The sequence below is a fragment of the Silurus aristotelis genome, assembly GCF_946808225.1.
Source record: "Silurus aristotelis genome assembly, chromosome: 20".
Lineage (NCBI taxonomy): Eukaryota > Metazoa > Chordata > Actinopteri > Siluriformes > Siluridae > Silurus > Silurus aristotelis.
In genome coordinates this window covers 13,599,364-13,619,750 of record NC_139593.1, presented here as the reverse complement: position 1 = coordinate 13,619,750, position 20,387 = coordinate 13,599,364, and the positions used below count along the sequence as shown (strand labels likewise).

General features: G+C 37.8%; 1 protein-coding gene across 1 annotated transcript in view; it reads right to left on the bottom strand.

Moving 5' to 3' along the window:
- Positions 1 to 1,364: 1,364 nt before the first annotated feature.
- The window catches only part of nalf1a (NALCN channel auxiliary factor 1a), a 90,526-nt gene continuing 71,503 nt past the window's right edge, over positions 1,365 to 20,387 (bottom strand). Inside the window, exons 2-3 of the mRNA XM_083522436.1 lie at positions 11,142 to 11,313; positions 1,365 to 5,762 (exon numbers count right to left, since the gene is read on the bottom strand). Coding sequence (XP_083378562.1) covers positions 5,473 to 5,762; positions 11,142 to 11,313 — 462 coding nt within the window. The 3' untranslated portion in view covers positions 1,365 to 5,472. The remainder of the gene's footprint in view (positions 5,763 to 11,141; positions 11,314 to 20,387) is intronic.

The window sequence follows — 20,387 nt, the reverse complement described above, 5'->3', positions numbered from 1 at the left end:
CCTTGTGGCTAAATGAACTAAATTTTCCACAAGCAGACTCCAAAATCAACATGGAGTCGGTCAAATTTAATGTGCTTTATATAACCAGTAAGGATGATCTTCAATCTGATTAGATGTTATGTTTGTTTGTTAGATTGGCTTCTTTCAGCACTCCAAGCAACCAGTGTGACTGGTTTATGCAAAAAAAAACTTTCTTTCGGCTTCTCCCATTAGGGGTCGCCACAGTGGATCATCCGTATTTATGATCCGCATGTTAGATTTGGCACACATTTTACGCTGGATGCCCTTCCTAATGCAACCCTCCCCATTTATCCGGGCTTGGGACCGTAACTAAGAGTGCACTGGCTTGTGCAACCCTAATGGTTGGGGTTGGTTCCCTGACCGGAAAGCGAACCCGGGCCGCAGCAGTGAGAGCGCTGCATCCTAACCACTAGACCACCAGGGAACCCCATGACTGGATTCTGCAAATAATATCTCTTAAAGAATGAAGTCCACACTTATTTTTCTGAATTGTTTTACATAATGGAAACGGCTCAATGAACACACATTACATTTCTTTTACTGTTCTCATTTATCCACATCTTTTGACCATTCTCGTTTTATGGACATAGTGGACTGCATCGGTGGCTTCCTTTCAACACTATTGATGGCTTTACAACAAAGTCCTTGCAAGGGTTTAGAACACATCCTGATAGTATCCCCTGTCAGACAATGACAAACAGGGCTCCCTGATGGTGCTGATAATGGTACCTGGTACCTTATTATCGATAACAGTCACTCACTGTGTTCACACTGCTCCCTATTGATGATAAGAATCGGCCCAGGCCCTGATATCATTGATTATTAAGGATTAGAATCACTCATAGTTCAGATACTGTTACTCAAGTGTTTAAGGATCACTCAGAATAAGTAAAATCGAATATATTAGTACTGTAGTATTGAATCTATTGGTTGAGATGGTGGCACTGAGAAATTTTTTTTTTAGCTTTTCTTTTTAACAAACCCAACAAACTGATTATCAAGTTTCTGTTGAATTTTACATGTAAAAAGGGGTCAGGCCTAACGCCCATAAAGATAGCAACCAGTGGAAGAGGGAGTGTTAAATATCACATAAGAACATACCCTGGCATGCAAGAAGAAAATGTGAAGCTTTGATACTTGTACATTGTATACAATACCTCAAATCCTCCTGCATTCAAGATAGTTTCACTTTTTTCAGTATATACCCCACTGGGAATTTGTTGTTACGTTGTTGTGCTTTTGTAACGATACACAGTACTTTTGTACTACAGTTTGTACTAAATACCTCCTATAGTCATTAAAACATTTTTAAGTAATAACAAATTTTGGACACATCCACCATAATAGTTAACATATCTCTATTTATTTTCCTTAGAACAGAACTCTCATAAACATATCTGTATTTTTCATCATACGTTCAAAAAAGGTCATGACCTGTGAGACCGAATTATAAATATTTAATCAAAGTCTTTGTGTAAAAAAAAAACAAAAGAAAAGAGGAAACAGTGAACTAAAGCATCTATTGTATGACAATATGACACTGTAATAATCATTGTAATATCTATATATGTATGTCTGATTCCATGTCTGTGTATTTAAATTTCACGGAATCTCAGTTTGCCCAGCCCAGAATAGTAAAACGTTCAGTTAAGCAGCTCACACTTTTTTTTTAGACGTGACTAAGAAAATGCCATTGACAGGTGACAGATAAAATGGTAACAGATTTGTGAAAAAAAAAAAAAAGGGATTGTGGGGAGAGAAAAAAATAATAATAATAATAATATACCAAAATTTCAAAGAAAGACAGGCAACAGTGAGACAAATTAGCACAAATTTACATTAGCACAATTCTACAATATAATGACAGAGGCACATCTGCATAGATTAACAGGATTTTTGAAGAAAGGTGGTTTAAACAAGGGCATGAATAAACGATAGATGTATTGAATGTGATTCTAGCAATATAACACATTGTGTAGGACCTGCCTGGTGTTTTAAAGTAACCAGGACCAACATGGAGGCCAGTTCGAGAGACTTTCTACTGTATCTGTTACCATTAAATGGGAAATCAAAATATCTGACAGACCTGGGGTCAACAATTGCTGTGAAACCTCTGTATTATAAGCCTGGTTGCTCTAATGTCTTTCCACTGGGCACTTTTTTGCTTGTACTTTTGTTTGTACCACAAGGCATAATATTCTAAGCTGTCTGGGTAAAATGTAATAGTTAAATAGCATGATGGTAATGTGTACAACTGCAAACCCCAAATGTTTTCTTGAATATCCTTCCTCACAATAATTTCTCTATTCTAAGAAAAGATATATATCTTTTTTAAGGTGCATCCCTTAATATCCACAAATTCTGTTGTTTGCTTGTAAGGCTGGATTTTTTTTTCCGACCCCAAGTGAATGTGTATGTTTAATGGAATGAGGAATGATTGTCACCTCTGAACTGTAAGACCTTGGCCAGCTGCTTTAAACAGCAAATAGAACATACAACAAGACTATGGGTTAAAGCATGTCTTTAAGTTCACTTAGTAAAGCGGTCATCACGAAACTACAATACAGCACTAGCCTGGCCTTTATTACATCTGTAGTGTTTCCCACAGATTACTTGGGTTGGGTTTCATGTACTGTATTTAATACTCCTGGACCGAATTATTGTTTCCTTCTTGATCACAGAGCTGTGAGCCAAACTGAAATCATACACACATGCAAGTCTCTTAAACATGACATTTCTAGGTGAAATTCGAAATATACCCGTATTATAGCATGAAATCATGGCTCTTATGCAAGAGTAGAGACCGCCGGGAGAACAAAAGATAAGCTAAGTTGTCAATTAAGGTTTTAAATTGGTGTCATTAACTGCTGATAAAGAGGAGACTGAGCTCCCAATTAATTGTTCTATGGCAGCTAGGTTAAAACCATTGTGAGGTGACAAAGTGTTCATATCAATTAGAACAAAAAAAATCTATTATACCTCTATTTAAATCACCTACACCCCAGATTTCTACTGTATTGTGTAATTTGACAATAAAGTGTTTTTGTTCTGAGTTGTTAAAGAAGGAGCTAGAAACGTTATGTGCTCAGTAAATGTGAATCAGGCCCCAAGTGCAACCAAAGTGTGCAGTAAATGAGACTGTGCAATTATTATAAGATCTGACAGACTAACTATACCGTGACTGCAAAAAAATGACATATAAAAGAGGTTGCTTTGGCAGCGCTATTCGGTCCTTTCCTTCCCGAGCTGTGCGAGTGTCAGAGCCAAATTGAAAACAATAATATGTGAGATTTTTTTATGGCCACAAAATATTATGGCCACACCCAAGCATCGCATATGTGTGGGAAACACTGTTAAATGACTGTAACTGCTGCCATTTCTATATACTGTATACTGCTGTGTTGAACGAAAAACACTAGACAAACAGACAGCGGAGGCACTTGGGCCTTTCAGATTGAGGGATATTGCGACGTTATTAATAATAGACGTAACTATGCGAGACAAATGTGCCACCGATGTTTTCCAGCCAATTACAAAGACACAGTAAATGTTAAGCATAAAAATACGCCTTTTAACATAGGTTAGTGATGTAACACCAAGTCAAACAGAGCGCAAAACAGTATATCAGCAGCCAGAGGCCCATACAGTCAGACACTGAACACTCACAGTCCTACACACAGAAGGAGATTTATAGAATGAGCCCTTGAGAACTCCTTCTCTACCATGCTATCTGCTAAGCCCTTTACACAACAGTGTAGGACAATTCAAGACCCATACAATGGCCAAAACAAATTACAGCGCAATTACAGGTGATTACTATGCCATGTTCATTTTCAGATGCTCATCAGCGTTGTAGGTTACCATAAGTTACCATACCGAGGGCATAAGAGTGTGGAAATAAGAACATCCAATGATAAAATTGTCAAAAACATGCCATTTTGGACCATCTCTGCACCACTCAAAGAAAGATACTACTACCACATTCTAAATAAAACTGGATGTTTTGATGAATTGGCTGCTGTTTCATTTGCATTCATTTTTTTCCCAGGCTAGACCAGGCACTCCAATCATATTATTGCAGCCTGGAGAATTTCAGATTTAGGAGGAAATTTGGGACAATATAATGGTTAATCATCTGATTAAACTGTCAATAAAACAGCTGTTCAGAGAGAGCCTTTTTGGATTGTGCACTAAAATACACTTGAAATATGGGTCCTAAGTATCAGGTCCTCATACTTGGCATCTAGGCTGGATTCCTTCAATATTTGGGGAAAATGAGGGTGGTGGATTACCACATATTTTCCCATTTTCACTGCTCATTAAAGATATCAACTTTCCCAGTAAGTATCAGGAGAACAACAGGGTCATAATGTAGTCTGCTAAGCAGCGCTGTCGTTTTGTGGATATACAACGTAAAGGCTGAAAACTCAAAATGGGAAATACTATAATACACCATAACATTGTTATAGTGGTCTCTTTTTAAGGCTCTTTTGATATGGCCTTGTCTACAACTTTTTTGCAAGGCAAGAACAGAATGTATCTGAATCAGGTAAATAATAAACGAAGGTTATAGGTAGATCCATAACCAGCCTCCTGTTCATATATTTATAGCTACTGCAACTGCATGTATTATGGAAGGATATTCTGGATAGTCTTTAAAAGGAATTGCAAATTGTATTTGCAGGCCCGGGTTCGATCCCTGGTCAGGGAACCAACCCCTCTTAGTGCCGGTCCCAAGCCCGGATAAATGGGGAGGGTTGCGTTAGGAAGGGCATCCGGCGTAAAAACAAGTGCCAAATCAAACATGCAGATGATCCTCTGTGGCGACCCCTAATGGGAGAAGCCGAAAGAAAGTATAATTGCGTTTTCCATATGTGAACACGTCAATTGTAACATTAATCCGAAATAAATTGCAAATCTTGCATTACGGTCGAAAATTGCTTGGAATATCCTCCCATAATGTATACTGTATGTATTCTGATGTAAGTGTCAAATGTGAAACAATTGAGTATGACAGAGTGGTTTGACTGAGAGATGATACATAAAACTTTGCTTTCTTCCCTCTTTTCATTAAATTTTTTGGCATACACTAAAACCCATTTTGACGGCTGAAGCAAAAAAAGGAAAAAAGGCTGACCATCATCTGATACAACAAAAAAAATATATATATATATACTTTTCAGAACAGTATGAGAGCTGACATCTCAAAATAACACAGCCTTGGTCTTCCTCTTCCTCCATATCTTCGTGCTCTTCTCTTGAATCCTGTCATTCCTTCTACTTGGGGCAAAAAGAGCACTGAACATGTAAAGCGCAGCTAGGGATCTGCTGGCGTGCCTGGCGTGCCTGGCGTGCTTGGGTCGACTCAGGTTCGACCCAGTTCCTTACTGGCCATCATTCAATTTTTGGAGCATGCTGATTGGCTAGAGCTAGCCCCACACACACATCTTGTCACTCTTCTCTGGGGGCATTGTCCTCCAATGGAAAGATGGTGGCTAGGCAGGTGGAGTTCTGGGCAGCTGTAATGGTCGCTACCGTGTGCAAGAGGACTAGGACTAGCAAGCAGAGCTTTAGTCTGGATTGATTCAGCCTCGGAGCCCCCGAGGTCGCAGCAGACGTTTGCTGGCGTGAGGGATGAGTCCTTTTGAATGTGCTGTGCGAACATTCATTGACTTTTAACTCCCACCGCACATCACAGCACTGTGGCTCATGCTTGGTGTTTTCTGCATTTTCCAAAAGCCCTGAAGAGCAAAAAAAGACAAGTAACACAAATCTGATTACCACATTACACACAACACTTTTTTCCCTTTAGGATTTAATTAGCACGGTTAAGGTACAATTTTGTCTGAGGCCATTAAATTCTGAGACACTTTATTTTTTATACGTTTATTTTTGCTGACTCCCATCTTGTTTAACTCAGAGGTTTAACATCAAAGATAGAAGACCTGATCTGCTGTCGAGGTCCCTGATGTAATTTAAAATTTACTTATACTTGCAATTAATGCAAAGGACCTAAATACGGCCACCTTTTACTTCTCTTTATACCTAACTCTTTAAATGCACTGTTAGCTTTTACACTGTTTACATCAACAATGCTCAGTTATACTAATCAGTTTAGCTGTAATTCAGTAGCACAGATATTCAAACGGAAGATTGTGCCAAAGACATGATAGAAACATCCAACCCCTTAAACCAGAAGAGGTTTGGATTACTTCTTGTATATAGAACCTTTTGAACATTAGAAACTCTGGTAAGGCAAAATTAGTTTTCTAAATCATACTACAGCAAAACAGTTGAAGATTTATTTCAATTGTGTGAGTTTGGAGAGTTTGGATTTGATTGAAACAAGTCTTATCGCTGCACTTTGGGTCAGTTGCAGGGGTTTGGTGCTCAATGGATGACTTGACCAGGGCAAGCTTTAGACGTCTTTTCCAGCTCAAGATGACAACAGATCAGAGAAACAATTGGAGAATGATTTATCCTTATGAGGCTTTAAAGAAGAACAGTGCATGCCCAAGTCTGGTTAGCAATTTGGTGAGTGAGAGATAGTAGTTTGTTCAGAAGTGTATTTGTTTATGATTAAAATGTTCCCAGAACTTTCCATGGATATTGCATGATCTTTTCATGAGCCTTCAGTTCTGCTGGGATTTAGTTTTAAGTGATAGTCGCCATCCATGTAGAGATGTCCACCAGGCAAGTTAAGATAAGAGTGGTAACTTGAGGATGTGGGGTCGATCAGTTGAGTGTCATCAGCCTAAAAATGGTTGAGCACATTGTCATGAATAAAGGCATAATAAAAGCGGGCCATGGATTCTTGTTTGACACATGGGAAGAATCATCATGAAACACAAATGTATTCCATTCATGTCATTTAAAAAACAGTTGATCCTCCCTAGGGGTGGGATATAGCCCACCCCTTTATTGGTTTACAAATTCCAAGGCAGGATTATTGATAAGTGTGTCTTGTGATAGGCTGTGTTAAAAGCTGCTTAAAGCTCAAGATATGGATTGATTTTCATGTGGCTGATTTAGCACCACGAAGCCTCTCAGCAACAGACACAAGTGGCATTTCTGTGGAGTGGACCACTTCGAAGCCAGACTGGTTAGGATTCTGGAGGCCATTATGAGTGTCAAATAGAGGCAGGTGATTGTGGAACAGTTTTAGGAAAAAGAGACATGGCATATGTCAAAGGTATATGACAAAAAGTATATAGTCAGACATTATAGGGTTTACAGGGAAGAGATAAAAAAAACTTGAAATCTTGGAGTAATCATGTGTAAGTGGCAGAGATTTGCTTATTTTTTCTTTCAAGAAAGCAGCAAAGTCATTATCAGTTAGGGAAGATGTTGGAGAATGGCAAGAAGGGTTTAGAAGTGAAAGAAACGATGTATATAAAGTGTATGTAGATGCTTCTAGCTCAGACAAGTACATTTATTTTCATAGAATAATGGTTAACATTGGGCAACTTTTAAGTAGCTCAGTTTAAATCATATAAAATTATAACTTTTTAATGTATGTAGCAGATTATGATAAAACATGGGCAAATATAGATAAAAAAAAATTAAGATTATTGTAGGGATTAACAGAATAAAACCTTCCCACATAACTTAACCTATTAAATTAGAGTAAGTGGGTATTAGACATCTTGATTTATTCTGTGTTCACCCTTACTCTTGATTAAAAGACTATTGGATGTCCACATGTTTGTTGCTTCAGTTTATCTCGACCGAGGGAATTTAAAAACAGTCATTCAGCAGTAATTAAACAGTAATTGGTGTTGAGTCGAATGAATAGGAGAGCGATGGACATTCAGGAGTAAATGACTTTTTTGCCATTGTGGTTTTTGTTGGTTCTTAAAATAGCAGTAGAATTATGTAGATTGTACAAGTTGCATTTAGTCAAGAATAGCAGAGTCAATAAACAACTGCATTTATTATCAATATTATGTTTTTCATTTAAAAATTATTTAGATTGTTCTTTAGACAGAACAAGGGCTTAACCATGAAAGTTTTATTGATTTCAAACCTCTCTGCTAACCGTTTATGGTGTGCATACTATATATTGAGGAGTTTTACAATAGCTTAGCATATCTGATTTTAGAACTGGTCATCTAATAATGATTTTAGGAGGTAACAGCTGTCTCAATCCAAACAAGAAGAACAGTGTACTGAGGGGGAACAAGTGACCAAGCTTTAGTCAAAAAGAGCTATGACTTTCTTGTTTGTATCTCTAAAAGAAGATTTATGCACCCCTAGTGATAGAAATGTCCCTTTGTGTCGCGGTATGGATTAAAATTACATCCTGATATTTTTCCAACGCATTTCACCGGATGTGATTTTAAACCATACCGTGATACAGAGGTACATTTCTATCACTAAGAGTGCATAAATGTTTTTTTAGAGCTACAAACAACAAGGTACAAATATGTTCCAATGTTCAGAGGTACACTGGCGATTAAAATTAGAGAACAATTTATAAACAATTAAACAATTCTGAAATAATGTCATCTTCACTGCTCAACAGTTGAAGAAGTTTTTGTCCTGTCTATACCATGCTACCAGAACACCCTTTCCACAAAATAACTAAGGCATTTAAAAAAAAAAACATTATTTTGCAGAAAACACACTGATCAAAATTAGAGAACACTTTCAGATACCTCCCAGTTATTGTGTTATTCTGGTACCTGGTGCTAATTTCCTTGACTAACTTCCAGTTTCACTGACTCTGCAAGATGGTGGGCCGTTCTAAAGTGACTGAAAGCCTCCGGCAGCAGGTTGTCCAGATGAAGGCCAAAGGGATGACCCTATCAGCCATATCAAGACAAGTTGGTCGTTCCAAATCTGTAATTTCAAGAATATTGAATCTTTACAACATCATAAACTCATTCAAGTCCGCCAAGAAGGCTGGTTGTCCACGGAAGACAAATACAAGAGAGGACAGGATACTGCGGAGGATCTCAATTGGCAATCGTTTCCACACTGCAGCTGGAATTTCTCACCAGTTCAGCGCTGAACAGGGTAAGGATCTGTCTCGTCATACAGTGTCTCGACGTTTAAGAGCATTTGGACTGAAAGCCGACTCTGCAGTGACCAAACCTCTCATTTGCAAAAAGAATCAAGAAGGTAGACTAAGCTTTGCTGAGGGGCATGTTGTGTGGATAGAGGAGAACTGGTCCAAAGTTCACTTCAGTGATGAAAGCAAGTTTAATTTATTTGGGTCCGATGGGAAACATTATGTTTGGCGACAAACTGGAGAAAGACTGAACCCAAAGTGTGTAAAGAAGGCAGTGAAAAGTGGAGGAGGAAGTGTCATGGTTTGGGGCATGTTTTCTGCTGCAGGAGTTGGGCCTCTTATACAGCTACATGGCAGAGTGAATGCAAATGTTTATCAGAACCTTCTTTAACAACATGTGGTTCCTTCCCTGCGTTCATCACCCAATCAGCCCACAGTGTTCATGCAGGACAACACTCCATGTCACACAGCAAAACGGGTAAAGCAGTTCCTTGAAACTGAAAACATTGAAATAATGACATGGCCTGCCCAGAGTCCTGATCTCAACCCAATAGAGAACCTCTGGAAAATCCTTGGCGACCAAGTTATGGCCAAGAAACCCACTACAGTCACCGAACTGTGGAGGAGACTGGAAGAAGAGTGGACCAAAATCACACCAGAGCAGTGTGAGAGACTAGTGCTGTCCTGTGGCCGCAGATGTGCTGAAGTCATTCAGAGCAGAGGCCTGTACACTTCCTACTAATTGCTGACTGTTGTAACCTTCAGAAAATATAGTTGTAATCTTTTTCCATGCTACAGTCATTGTTGTTCTCTAATTTTGATCAGTGTGTTTTCTGCAAAATCGTGGTTTTTTTTTTAAATAACATTTATTTTGTGGAAAAGGTGTTCTGGTAGCATGGTATAGACAGGACAAAAGCTCTTTCAACTGTTGAGCAGTGAAGATGACATTATTTCAGAATTGTTTTCAATTGTTTATAAATTGTTCTCTAATTTTGATCGCCATTGTACATTGTTATACTCTGCTCAAGCAAAAAGCATTTGTGCTTTTTTAGGTACATTTCTGTACCTTGATTTTTCTGTGTGTGGGCTCCCAATTGGACCAAAAATATTGCCATACTTTGGGCCTCTGAATATTCTGAGCCACAGAGAACCTGTGTGGGCTTTCTATGGTCAAGTCCAACAGAGATATATTTGCTGGGTTGTTACAAAGCAGCTTTACAAAAAATAAGATCTATAAATCTGTCTCTAGGTTTATTCTGAATAAGTGAGTGAGAAATGACCATAGCAATTCAAAATCCATGAGACAAAATGAGGGGAAAACAGACACAAAAAGGAACCTATCCACATCTGGATGACAGCAGGTATTCATTCATTATAATTTTAGGAGGTAAGACTGTTTACCTATTTAACTCTTTAACCTTTCTGAAATATATTGTGCATTACCTACAGTATAAGTGCATTTAAAATGTTAACTAAGAAGTTTATATATAAATGTAAATAAATCCAAATAAAATTGTAAAGAATTCTGACAATATTGTTTCTGAACTGAACACTAAATTTTATCAAGCCTAAAACCTATTTATACTATTTTGATGCAATGGTTCCTCCCACATAAGAAAAACATGGTGCAATGCGGATCGGCGACTCTAAATTACTTTTGTGAAAGTGTGTGGGTGTTAGATGCCCCTTTGATAGAACCATCTCATCCCCCACCCCATTCTAATTATTGACAAACCACTAGTAAAAATGGCTGCCATATTTCTGATGTAATAGAATAAAATATGAAATTCTTTATAAGAACTAAGAGTCAATATATATCAATGTGCCAGGCTTACACATACACAGCTAGTTCACCTTTGAGCAACACTTTTGCCCTAATGATACACAAACCCTGGATTTAAATCTGATTCAAACAGTTCTAAAATGTTCTGCTGTTTTAGAGAGGCGGATGAGTTCTTCTTCAGGCTGGTCTGAGTACAGCTTCATGCTGGTTGTTTTAAAAAATAGGCCTTAATGATTTGAAGAAGAGGATGTAGTATTGTTTTTATTATAACACACATTGCCCCGACTTTTGTTGATATTGTCACAGGACAGATTTAACACATACCTGTACATATAAAACTGGGAGTTCCTCCATGTATAAGGTCATCATTGTCAGGCAATATGAAGGGACATCTTTGTTGGACCTCAAAACAGTACTGCTCACATGGGATCTTGTGGCTACAGCTGGACTGATTGCTCTGGAAATATTGAGCACAGAGCCAGGGCTTGTACACCACCTGCAAACACAGAGTGTATTAGAACAACTCGGGACTAAAACTGTGAAGGTCGTCTTGCTTTCCATTACTAAACTTTACATTTTAGTGTGTATATGAGGGCATGTGCCGCGGCATGCTGTTATAGGAAATAGAAAAAATGTGATGGAATCCACTAACATCATGTACAGTACTGAAGTCTTTTGTTCCTCTTATACTACAGCAATGCAAGCACTTGCCATTTCAATTCAAATATATATATATATATATATATATATATATATATATATATATATATATATATATATATATATATATATATATATATATATATATATATAGTTATATATTGAATCCATGTATTATGAATAAACATAAATAGAAATTAAATTAAATAAAATGCATGAATAAAATAAAATAGATTTTACTCCATTAATCTAGCAGAGAATCATTACAATACAGTTTTGTGTGTGTGTGTGTGTGTGTGTGTGTGTGTGTGTGTGTGTGTGTGTGTGTGTGTGTGTGTGTGATGTTATATATTGAAACGATGTATTATATCCGGTGCTCGAATTGAGTCAAGTCTTATGGGGGTCCCCAGTTGTGTAAATTATATATTTTTTACTAAAATAATCTTGGGGACCCCCAACTCAATTTTTTACTCGTCATGGGGGTCCTTAATGCATTTGGGGAAGTCCCGGGTCCCCCCTCAATTAGAGCACTGATTATATCCATGTATTAATTCATACATTCTGGTCAATCTGTATCTGTACCGCATTCACTGCTCAGACTAAATGCAGTACATAGAATGAACAGAAGATGGCGCAGTGGTATAAAATATACATTAGTGTACAATTTTCTCAGTCGATGAATCTTACTCAAAACAGTTGTTTAGATTCTGTCACCTCACTGAGAGTCACATCAGGTTATTATGGCTGTTGTGGCACAAATAATTTTCATCCAATTGGCACGCCATTGTGACATTAGGACTGGAATAATTCTGCCCACCACAACACACACACACTGCCCATTGAATTTGGACATACTACTTCACATGGTTCTTTTTTGCACCAGGACTGCATGTAATATGAGAGAAGAAGGGAAGTGAAGTCGAGTGGGCAGTGCATGGGGTGACAGCACTGTAAGAATAGCTCCTGCTCATTTATTTTGCCCTACATAGTGTACCCAGAACACACTGCTGTTAAGGAAAAAGGGAAAGAAGGCAGTGCAGAAGGAAGTACATCCAAAAATTGGAGTGTGTGCAAATAGAAAAGGAGAACAGTAGAAGCAGAAAAACAGGTCATCATTAGCACAGTCTGGCTGTCAGAGAATCCTGATTTGTGAGGCTTGGTTTCACTTGTTTTTTTTTTTTTTTTCGCTATCTCACGTTCTCTCTCTATCTTTCTCTCTCTCTCTTACTCACACACACACACACACACACACACACACACACACACACACACACACACACACACACACACACACACACACACACACACATTTTGCTCTGAATACCTCAGGAAACAAGCTGGCACAAGCCTGGAACAAGAAATGGCTCGGCAGCAGGGGGGGGGGTGTGCTAGCATCTTCAAATCGCCTCCCAAAGGGAAACGTGAGTTTGGCTTGTGTATATTTCATGCACAATTTCAAAAGTCCTGCGTCCTTTGGGGCTGGAGGAGCTCAGTGGTTAAAGACTTGCATATGTGACCATGAGAATGAGATTTTAAGTCGGTGAGGGTAGCAGGTGTGTGCCCGTAGTCACTGAAATACCTGTAGCCACTGACTTGTTGCACCGCAAAATTAACTCTAAACATTGAGAAGCTACTGGTGTGTCACAGGGAAGTGTTAGACTATCTGACGAAAGCTTGATCTGCCCTCTTTTGCATGCTTGAGCTCACAGATGCTTATGATTGGTTAGGGTCACTGTGATCGTCAAAGGAGAGAGAACATTCTATCTCTCCCATCATTATCCACCATCATCCTATCAATCCACCAAACAGTTTTGCCCCCTTGGACTCCATCATAAAATTAGCAAACACAAAATGTATTTGAGTGGCTTGACAATGTTAAGGGTATTGAACATGTTTTAAGTATAACATGCTTTTCATTGATCCAGAAATGGCCACAAAGGTAACACAGAGAGTTACATACAGATCAACATAAAGCAAAGAAAACACATAATCATAAAGTTTAAAAACGATGAGGAAAACAAAAAGAGAGGACAACCAAAAAGCTCTTGGAATATTGTACTGAATAATATATTTAACTCAGTGGAATATTAAACGTTTGGGAAACAGTCAGAATTTGAGAAATTATTTATGTAAGGAGTGTTTAACAGGGGAGCAATTTTGAGGAAGGCTATGGAGATATTGTAGGAAACCCAGAGAGAGGATAATGTACATGAGTTTAGTTTGTTTGGGAAAAGAAAGTTAGACAAGTAGAATGAGGAAAAGTTTACTGCGAACAAAAGAATGTTAAAAGCGATTTGAATATCTACTTATACAAATTCTAATTCGTTTAATCTTTTTCATTTATTTGATGTTGAAAAAAAAGTTGCTTCAAAGTGAGCAGTCAATATGAAAAAAGGATGAAAGAGAACACTTTTCTTCATCCCATGATCTTCTGGAAATTTAGATGCAGCTTCTTATTGCGCATGTGAATTCTGAAATACCATGTTCCGAATATTTTAGCATATATAAGTTACATGGTTTATAACCTGTAACGGATATATAATGGAGAAGGATGTTTCAGTATGAAATGTTAAATTGATTCATACATTAATGCACAATTAAAAAGCATTTCAATTACTATACTGCATTTCAAGGTAAAGTGATGTCCTAGTGGACTGAGCCAGACCAAACACTGTTTTCTAAGTGAGGTTTATGTGTATAAAGTGCTTTAAGTTATTTGTTAATCATATTTAAAGGTTGCTGTGAAGGACACTTTACCTGTATTTTTGGATACGTTTTATGTTTAACTTGACATTCATTAGTAAATATTCTAAAAAAAGAAGCGGTAGCTCAGTGGTTAAGATGGTGTACTTCTGATCAAAGGTTTATGAGCAGGGACATACCAGTTCATTTAAAAGTGCACTCACAAGCCACATAAACACAGTACAGTAGATATTTTGAATTTCACAGAAGACTACAGCACCAGTAATACTAACCATTACAGTTTAAATGAACCGATCACCCACACACACAAACACACACCCACATGCCCACACACACACACACACACACACACACACAAAGGTCACCATCTCCTCAACCATCGTTTCAAACATACATGCCTTTCTTTGTTCTGTAAAAGACAATGTTATACCCTAAGTGTGTGTGTGTGTGTGTGTGTGTGTGTGTGTGTGTGTGTGTGTGTGTGTGTGTGTGTGTGTGTGTGTGTGTGTGTGTTCTATAGAAGAAAAATCATAACGAGGTTTAAAACAGCACAAGTGTGAAAACAATCTTATATAATTTTCTTTTTTATGAATTATCACAATAAATTATATTTTTTAAGAGATTTTTAAGAAAGAATACGTGCAGTTATAGATTCTTTCACTGAACATTTAATAAGGCAACAAATAAATTAACTATTTATAACTGCAAGTATTCGTAAACAATTTTAACGTTTTAACTAGAAGGTCCAAACTTTTCCCACACCATTAACAGTTAATTTACTAGTGTGATGTTACCTCAAAATGTGTAACTTACAGTACAATGTGTTTGGAAAAAGGATGTTATTGTTCTCTGTTTCTTTTTACAGTGCATTTATGTGCATTGACAACAACAAAAAAAAGGCATAGAACAATGAAACAGACAGAAACAGAGCAAAGCCAATTAAATAGCAGGATTGTACAAACTGCTAAATATAGTATATAACCTTATGCACCCGAGATGAAAAGTCACCCTACGACCCATGCTAAGCTGGAATCTGGTTTATTCATTCACACTTACTGTAAGTAACCAATACAAGACAAGTAGGTGTGAATGTTTTGTGTTCTCGGGAAAATCGAGGGGAACAAATTCACTCTCCGCCATCCATCGGCTGCTACACTTCTGGTTGTGAGTATAAATCCCAAAAAACTGAGCAAGGTCCTTAACCCTCATTTACTCAGTTGAATAAATAACATAATTATGTTGCTCTGGATAAGATTGTCTGCCAAATGCCATAAATGTAAATATAATTTTAATAGGACACCAATCATAGTACATGGGGCATTACAATGGCTTATAGAGACTGTAATATTACACAATAAAGTCAAACTAAAGTATCTGAGTGAATAATGTCAAGGCAATGCCTCAACGAGTTAAGGAACGCACAGAAACGTAATGAAACCTTGAAAAGTTCCAGAGCTACAAATAAACCAGAATCCTTCAAAAATCATACCCAGTGGTGGACCCAGGTCAAAAGGTTCAATCGTTATGCAGTGCCTTCTGGGATTTGGAGTGCAAATGAGGCAGCGTAATGCCAGAGAGCGGTGCAATTATCAACTGTGTGTTCTCCTGCCTCTGCTGTGCCCAAAGCTGAGGTCAGAGGTTACGGAGGCATTTCTTTTGGCTCGGAGGACCATCGTGCTTAATGTCCATGCCATAAATTGTATATGAAGAAAAAGAATAAGAAATCGACAGAGATTCTGGGCTACTGAGGAACACAATTGGACAACACTTAACAAGCATGAGCATGGTTGATAATGCAAATGAATCTGAACTGTGGGTGTGTGTGTGTGTCTCTCTCTCTCTCTCTCTCTCTCTCTCTCTCTCAATGTATATTAATACTCTATACTAATAGCTTCTAGCTTTTTACCTGCCCAGTTTGATTTTGTCAACTCCACATGTCTGCCTGGGTTTCCTTTTGGTTTCTTTATTTTCCTCACACTGTCCAAAAACATACCAGTGGGTTGTCCGGCTACTCTAAATTGCCTCTAGGTGTAAAAGAGCATGTAATTGTGTGGACAGGCATTACATCCAAGTAATATTCCCTTCTAGTACCCAGTGTTTCTGGGAAAGCCGCCGAATCCACTGCAACCCTGTCTAGGATAAAGCAATTATTAGAATGCTGCTTGCAGGAACGTTTGTATTTCATACATCATTTGTCCATAGTGTATCATTTGAAATAAATATTTGTTATATTCAATTGCTTTGATTTTTTTTTCCTTTGACTCAATGGTTCTTGGTTAGATTTATGTTCCTTTATGTTTATTGCAAAAAATTGTAATAATGTAAAATGTGTAAAACTCATCTGTGCACATACCATCTATTTAACAGATTTATTAAGAACACTCTTTATTGTGTTTTATAACATGCATTAAATGTGCTGTTTCAGAAAATTCCTCATCTCTTGTGAAGTTTTTTAAATTCTTTTTTTTGTATGCCATTTTTTTTAAATGTATATTGTCTCAAAGAAAGGTTCCCTGGTGGTCTAGTGGTTAGGATGTGTGCTCTCACCGCTGCGGCACGGGTTTAATCCCCGGTCAGGGAACCAACCCCAGCCATTAGGGTTGCACAAGCCCTTGTGCCAGTCCCAAGCTCGGATAAATGGGGAGGGTTGCGTTAGGAAGGGCATCCAGCGTAAAAACATGTGCCAAATCAAACATGCGGATGGTCCGCTGTGGCGACCCCTAATGGGAGAAGCCGAAAGAAAGGTTTTTTTATTGTCTCAAAGCAGCTTTACAGAGATAAACAGATTATAAAATTGTATAAATAAAAGTATAATCGTAAAAATATAAAAGTATAAATGTTCCTTGTCATTTCAAGTTTTTCCCTAATGAGCGAGCCATAGTTGCAACGAAAAAAACTTCCAGAGACAGTATGAACAAGAAACCTTAAGAGAAACCAGACTCAAAAGAGAATCCTTCCTCATCTAAATAGCACCAAATGTTCATTCGTTACAGTTCCATCATTGATGAGTTGTGCTGTTCAGCGAAACATGCTTAAATGCAGAACATGCACACTGCGGTCCTGAGCCAATTTAGAAGACTGTTTATATAAATTACAGTCCATCCTCAAAGTTCTTGAGTTGCTCAGTAACTTTGTGGATCTTTAGGCTGTTGAGATTGAACCATCCCCAGCTGCACAGAGTGGTCTCCAATTGAAAAGAACTCCATCCAGAGGTAGGGTGTTGAGATAAATATAGAGAATCCAAGGAGAAGAAAGCGACAGGATCATGACCACTGGTACACAGGAGCATGTTTAATTTGGCTAAAGGAAGAGGAAGCAGAGAGAGAGAGACAGACAGAGTGAAGGCAGGCAGATCTAAAAGATTGACTGTTATAGAGTGCTTTGGGAGCACTGGGATGTTTGGATGCTGTCGCCTCACACTCTCATGCGCATCACTAGAGTTTGTTGACGGTGGAGTGTCCGGTCGTTTTGTGTCCCAAAGTGCCCTCATGCCTCTGTTGCCTTCTGGCTCTCCCTTTGAAGATATGCTGCCATAGGCAGTGAATAAAAATCACTGGAATCACTGATTGCATGCTTGCACTCTGCTTACAATATATATTGTCTATAATCATGACATGGCAATAAGCATACCTCACATCTCTCTCTCTCTCTCTCTCTCTCTCTCTCTCTCTCTCTTTCTCTTTCTCTTTCTCTTTCTTTCTGCTACTCTTGAGATACCAGAGATCCTGGCCTGCTCACCAAACCTGCCTGATCAATGCTAATGCCCTACTTCTGGATAAAGTTCTCATTCATTTTAAACCACTCGCTACTACTGAGCGCACGGAGCGCTTAAAGATACAGGAGATTACTGTGGATGGTACCAAACCATGAAGATCGCTTTGGAGTGAAGTTAATGTAGAAGACCTACCTCTTCCTGAAACACTTAAATTAGCACTTTCCAAGTTTGCTTTGTAGAATTCAAGAGTTATATTTATATTAAGTTTGTAATCTTGCATACCAGTGTAGATTTATTCATTGCTAGAGACTCAAAGCACTTTTTTACGTTGCTCTGGATAAGGGCATCTGCTAAATGTCGCAAATGTAAATGTAAAATGAACGGTATTATTACGATTGCCATGAACAATCTTGCACTCAAAGCTCTATCAGCAAACAGTTAAAAAAATTATTTATATATTAAAATAATAATCAACAAACAATAATGAATTTCCTGGTAATGCAATTGATCTTTTTTGGCTATATAAGGGATTTCCAGTAATACCTCGGTACTCGTCAGTAATTAGTTCTGGGACTAAGTATTAAACAAATATTTTATTTAATCCAGTAATGTACTGTATAAATAATAAAGAAAAAACATAAAGAGGGCACTCTATGACACTGTTCATGAGCTTACATGAGACTCTTCAAGCACCTGTTTTACCACAAGACTGAAGCGCTCACGATTTTCATCACAAGAGTTGGTGTTCCGAGCATGCGACAAATACTGAGGTATTACAGTGTGTGTATATATACAATCGCAATATAATGAGGATGGGTTCCTCTCAAGTTTTCCTCCACATATCACCTCAGGGAGTTTTTTCCCGCCGTCATCAGCTATGGCTTACTCATTAGGGATAAACCTACAAGGATGAATGTATGAATTTACAATTTAGATTCTCAGTCTATTTATTTCTTAAAGCTGCATTACGACAATGTCCATTGTAAAAGAAAATTATATTTAAAAAAAACGCTATACAAATAACACTGAATTAAACTGAATTGTGTTTGGCTATTGTGTCACTGTGAGTAGGTACACCAAGGTCAAAGATAATAGAACGCTCAGACATTAGGCATCCTTTCTTTTAATCGCTTTCCTCCCTCCTTCTTTTCTCCAACACATATTAGACCAGTTTATTTTGTAGTTTTGTGCTGGCTAAGCTTGAAAATCCTTCAAGAAATTGGTGCATTGGATGTCCCAGACATCTGGTGAGTGCTTCTGTTATATATTATTATAAAAGGGTTGGGGTTCAAGTCAAATTGCAGCTTAAACAAAGGGCAATAAATCCCTATTCTAGTACACCTAAAAAATATGCAAAGGAAAGATATCTGTGCTGTAAGGTATATGTGATAATGCTTCTTCTTTTTCAAACGGTGTACATTCAATACCTCACACAATCAATTATGACAAGTATGCTGTATGGTGACAGATGGATAGTTAGGAAGAAATCATGTGCAAAGAGGAACCTGGAATTCTGCCAGCAACAGTCACGTATTTAATGACTTCCTTTACTAAACAAAGGGAAACACAAACACACACATCTATGAAAGAATGACATAATAAGGACGTAGCCCATTCTTTACAAGATTAGCCAAGTTTGATAGGTTCTCTTAGATTTCCTTGCCAGTGTGTAGTGTGTAGTGTGTGTGTGTGTGTGTGTGTGTGTGTGTGTGTGTGTGTGTGTGTGTGTGTGTGTGTGTGTGTGTGTGAACATATCTCACATGCTCAAGGAAACTTCATTAAGCATAAGTTTCCCATTAATGATTCAAATCTAATTAGGCTGCTTCCGAGAATCATTACAATGCATCAATGGTAACTAATTACATGAAAAAAAGACTTGCCACGTTATTACGAAACATGATTCGATTAAGCAACCCTGAGTTTTTGCAGTAAGACTGTAATTGTGAGACAGTGAGTGCATGCACCAGGGATGAATGACATGTTGGAGAGCAGTTGGGATTAAGGCAACTATCAACTACAGGGTCAATAAGAGCAGCACACGATTTAAAAGCTGAACTTCAGATTTTATAAGGACATGAGGTCTTGCATGTTCTAAGCCCCGTTTCTAATGGATTATGATTGATGGCTAACAGATGCAAGTTTTTCCATAATTGATTTCCATAATGATCTAGATCAATGTCTAAACACAAGTCACGAGTCTAAACTCCACAATCAGCATGTGCAAATAGTTCACATGGCTAATCAGAAAGAATAAACTGCTACAGTATAATACATTTGTTTAGATAATTAATCAGATAACCCGGTGTCCCTCAGGTGAGGATGAAAGTCCTGGTTCTTGCTTATTCTGTTTTAGGATGTAAGTTTATTCCTACTGTCATTTATGAATCTAGATAAAGTGCTTAGTTACTTTAAAGAGGTGTTTTGATGATGTCTGGGAAAAAAAAGAAATAAAAGTGAATTAATTGATACATCTTCCGATCTGCCTTTTTATT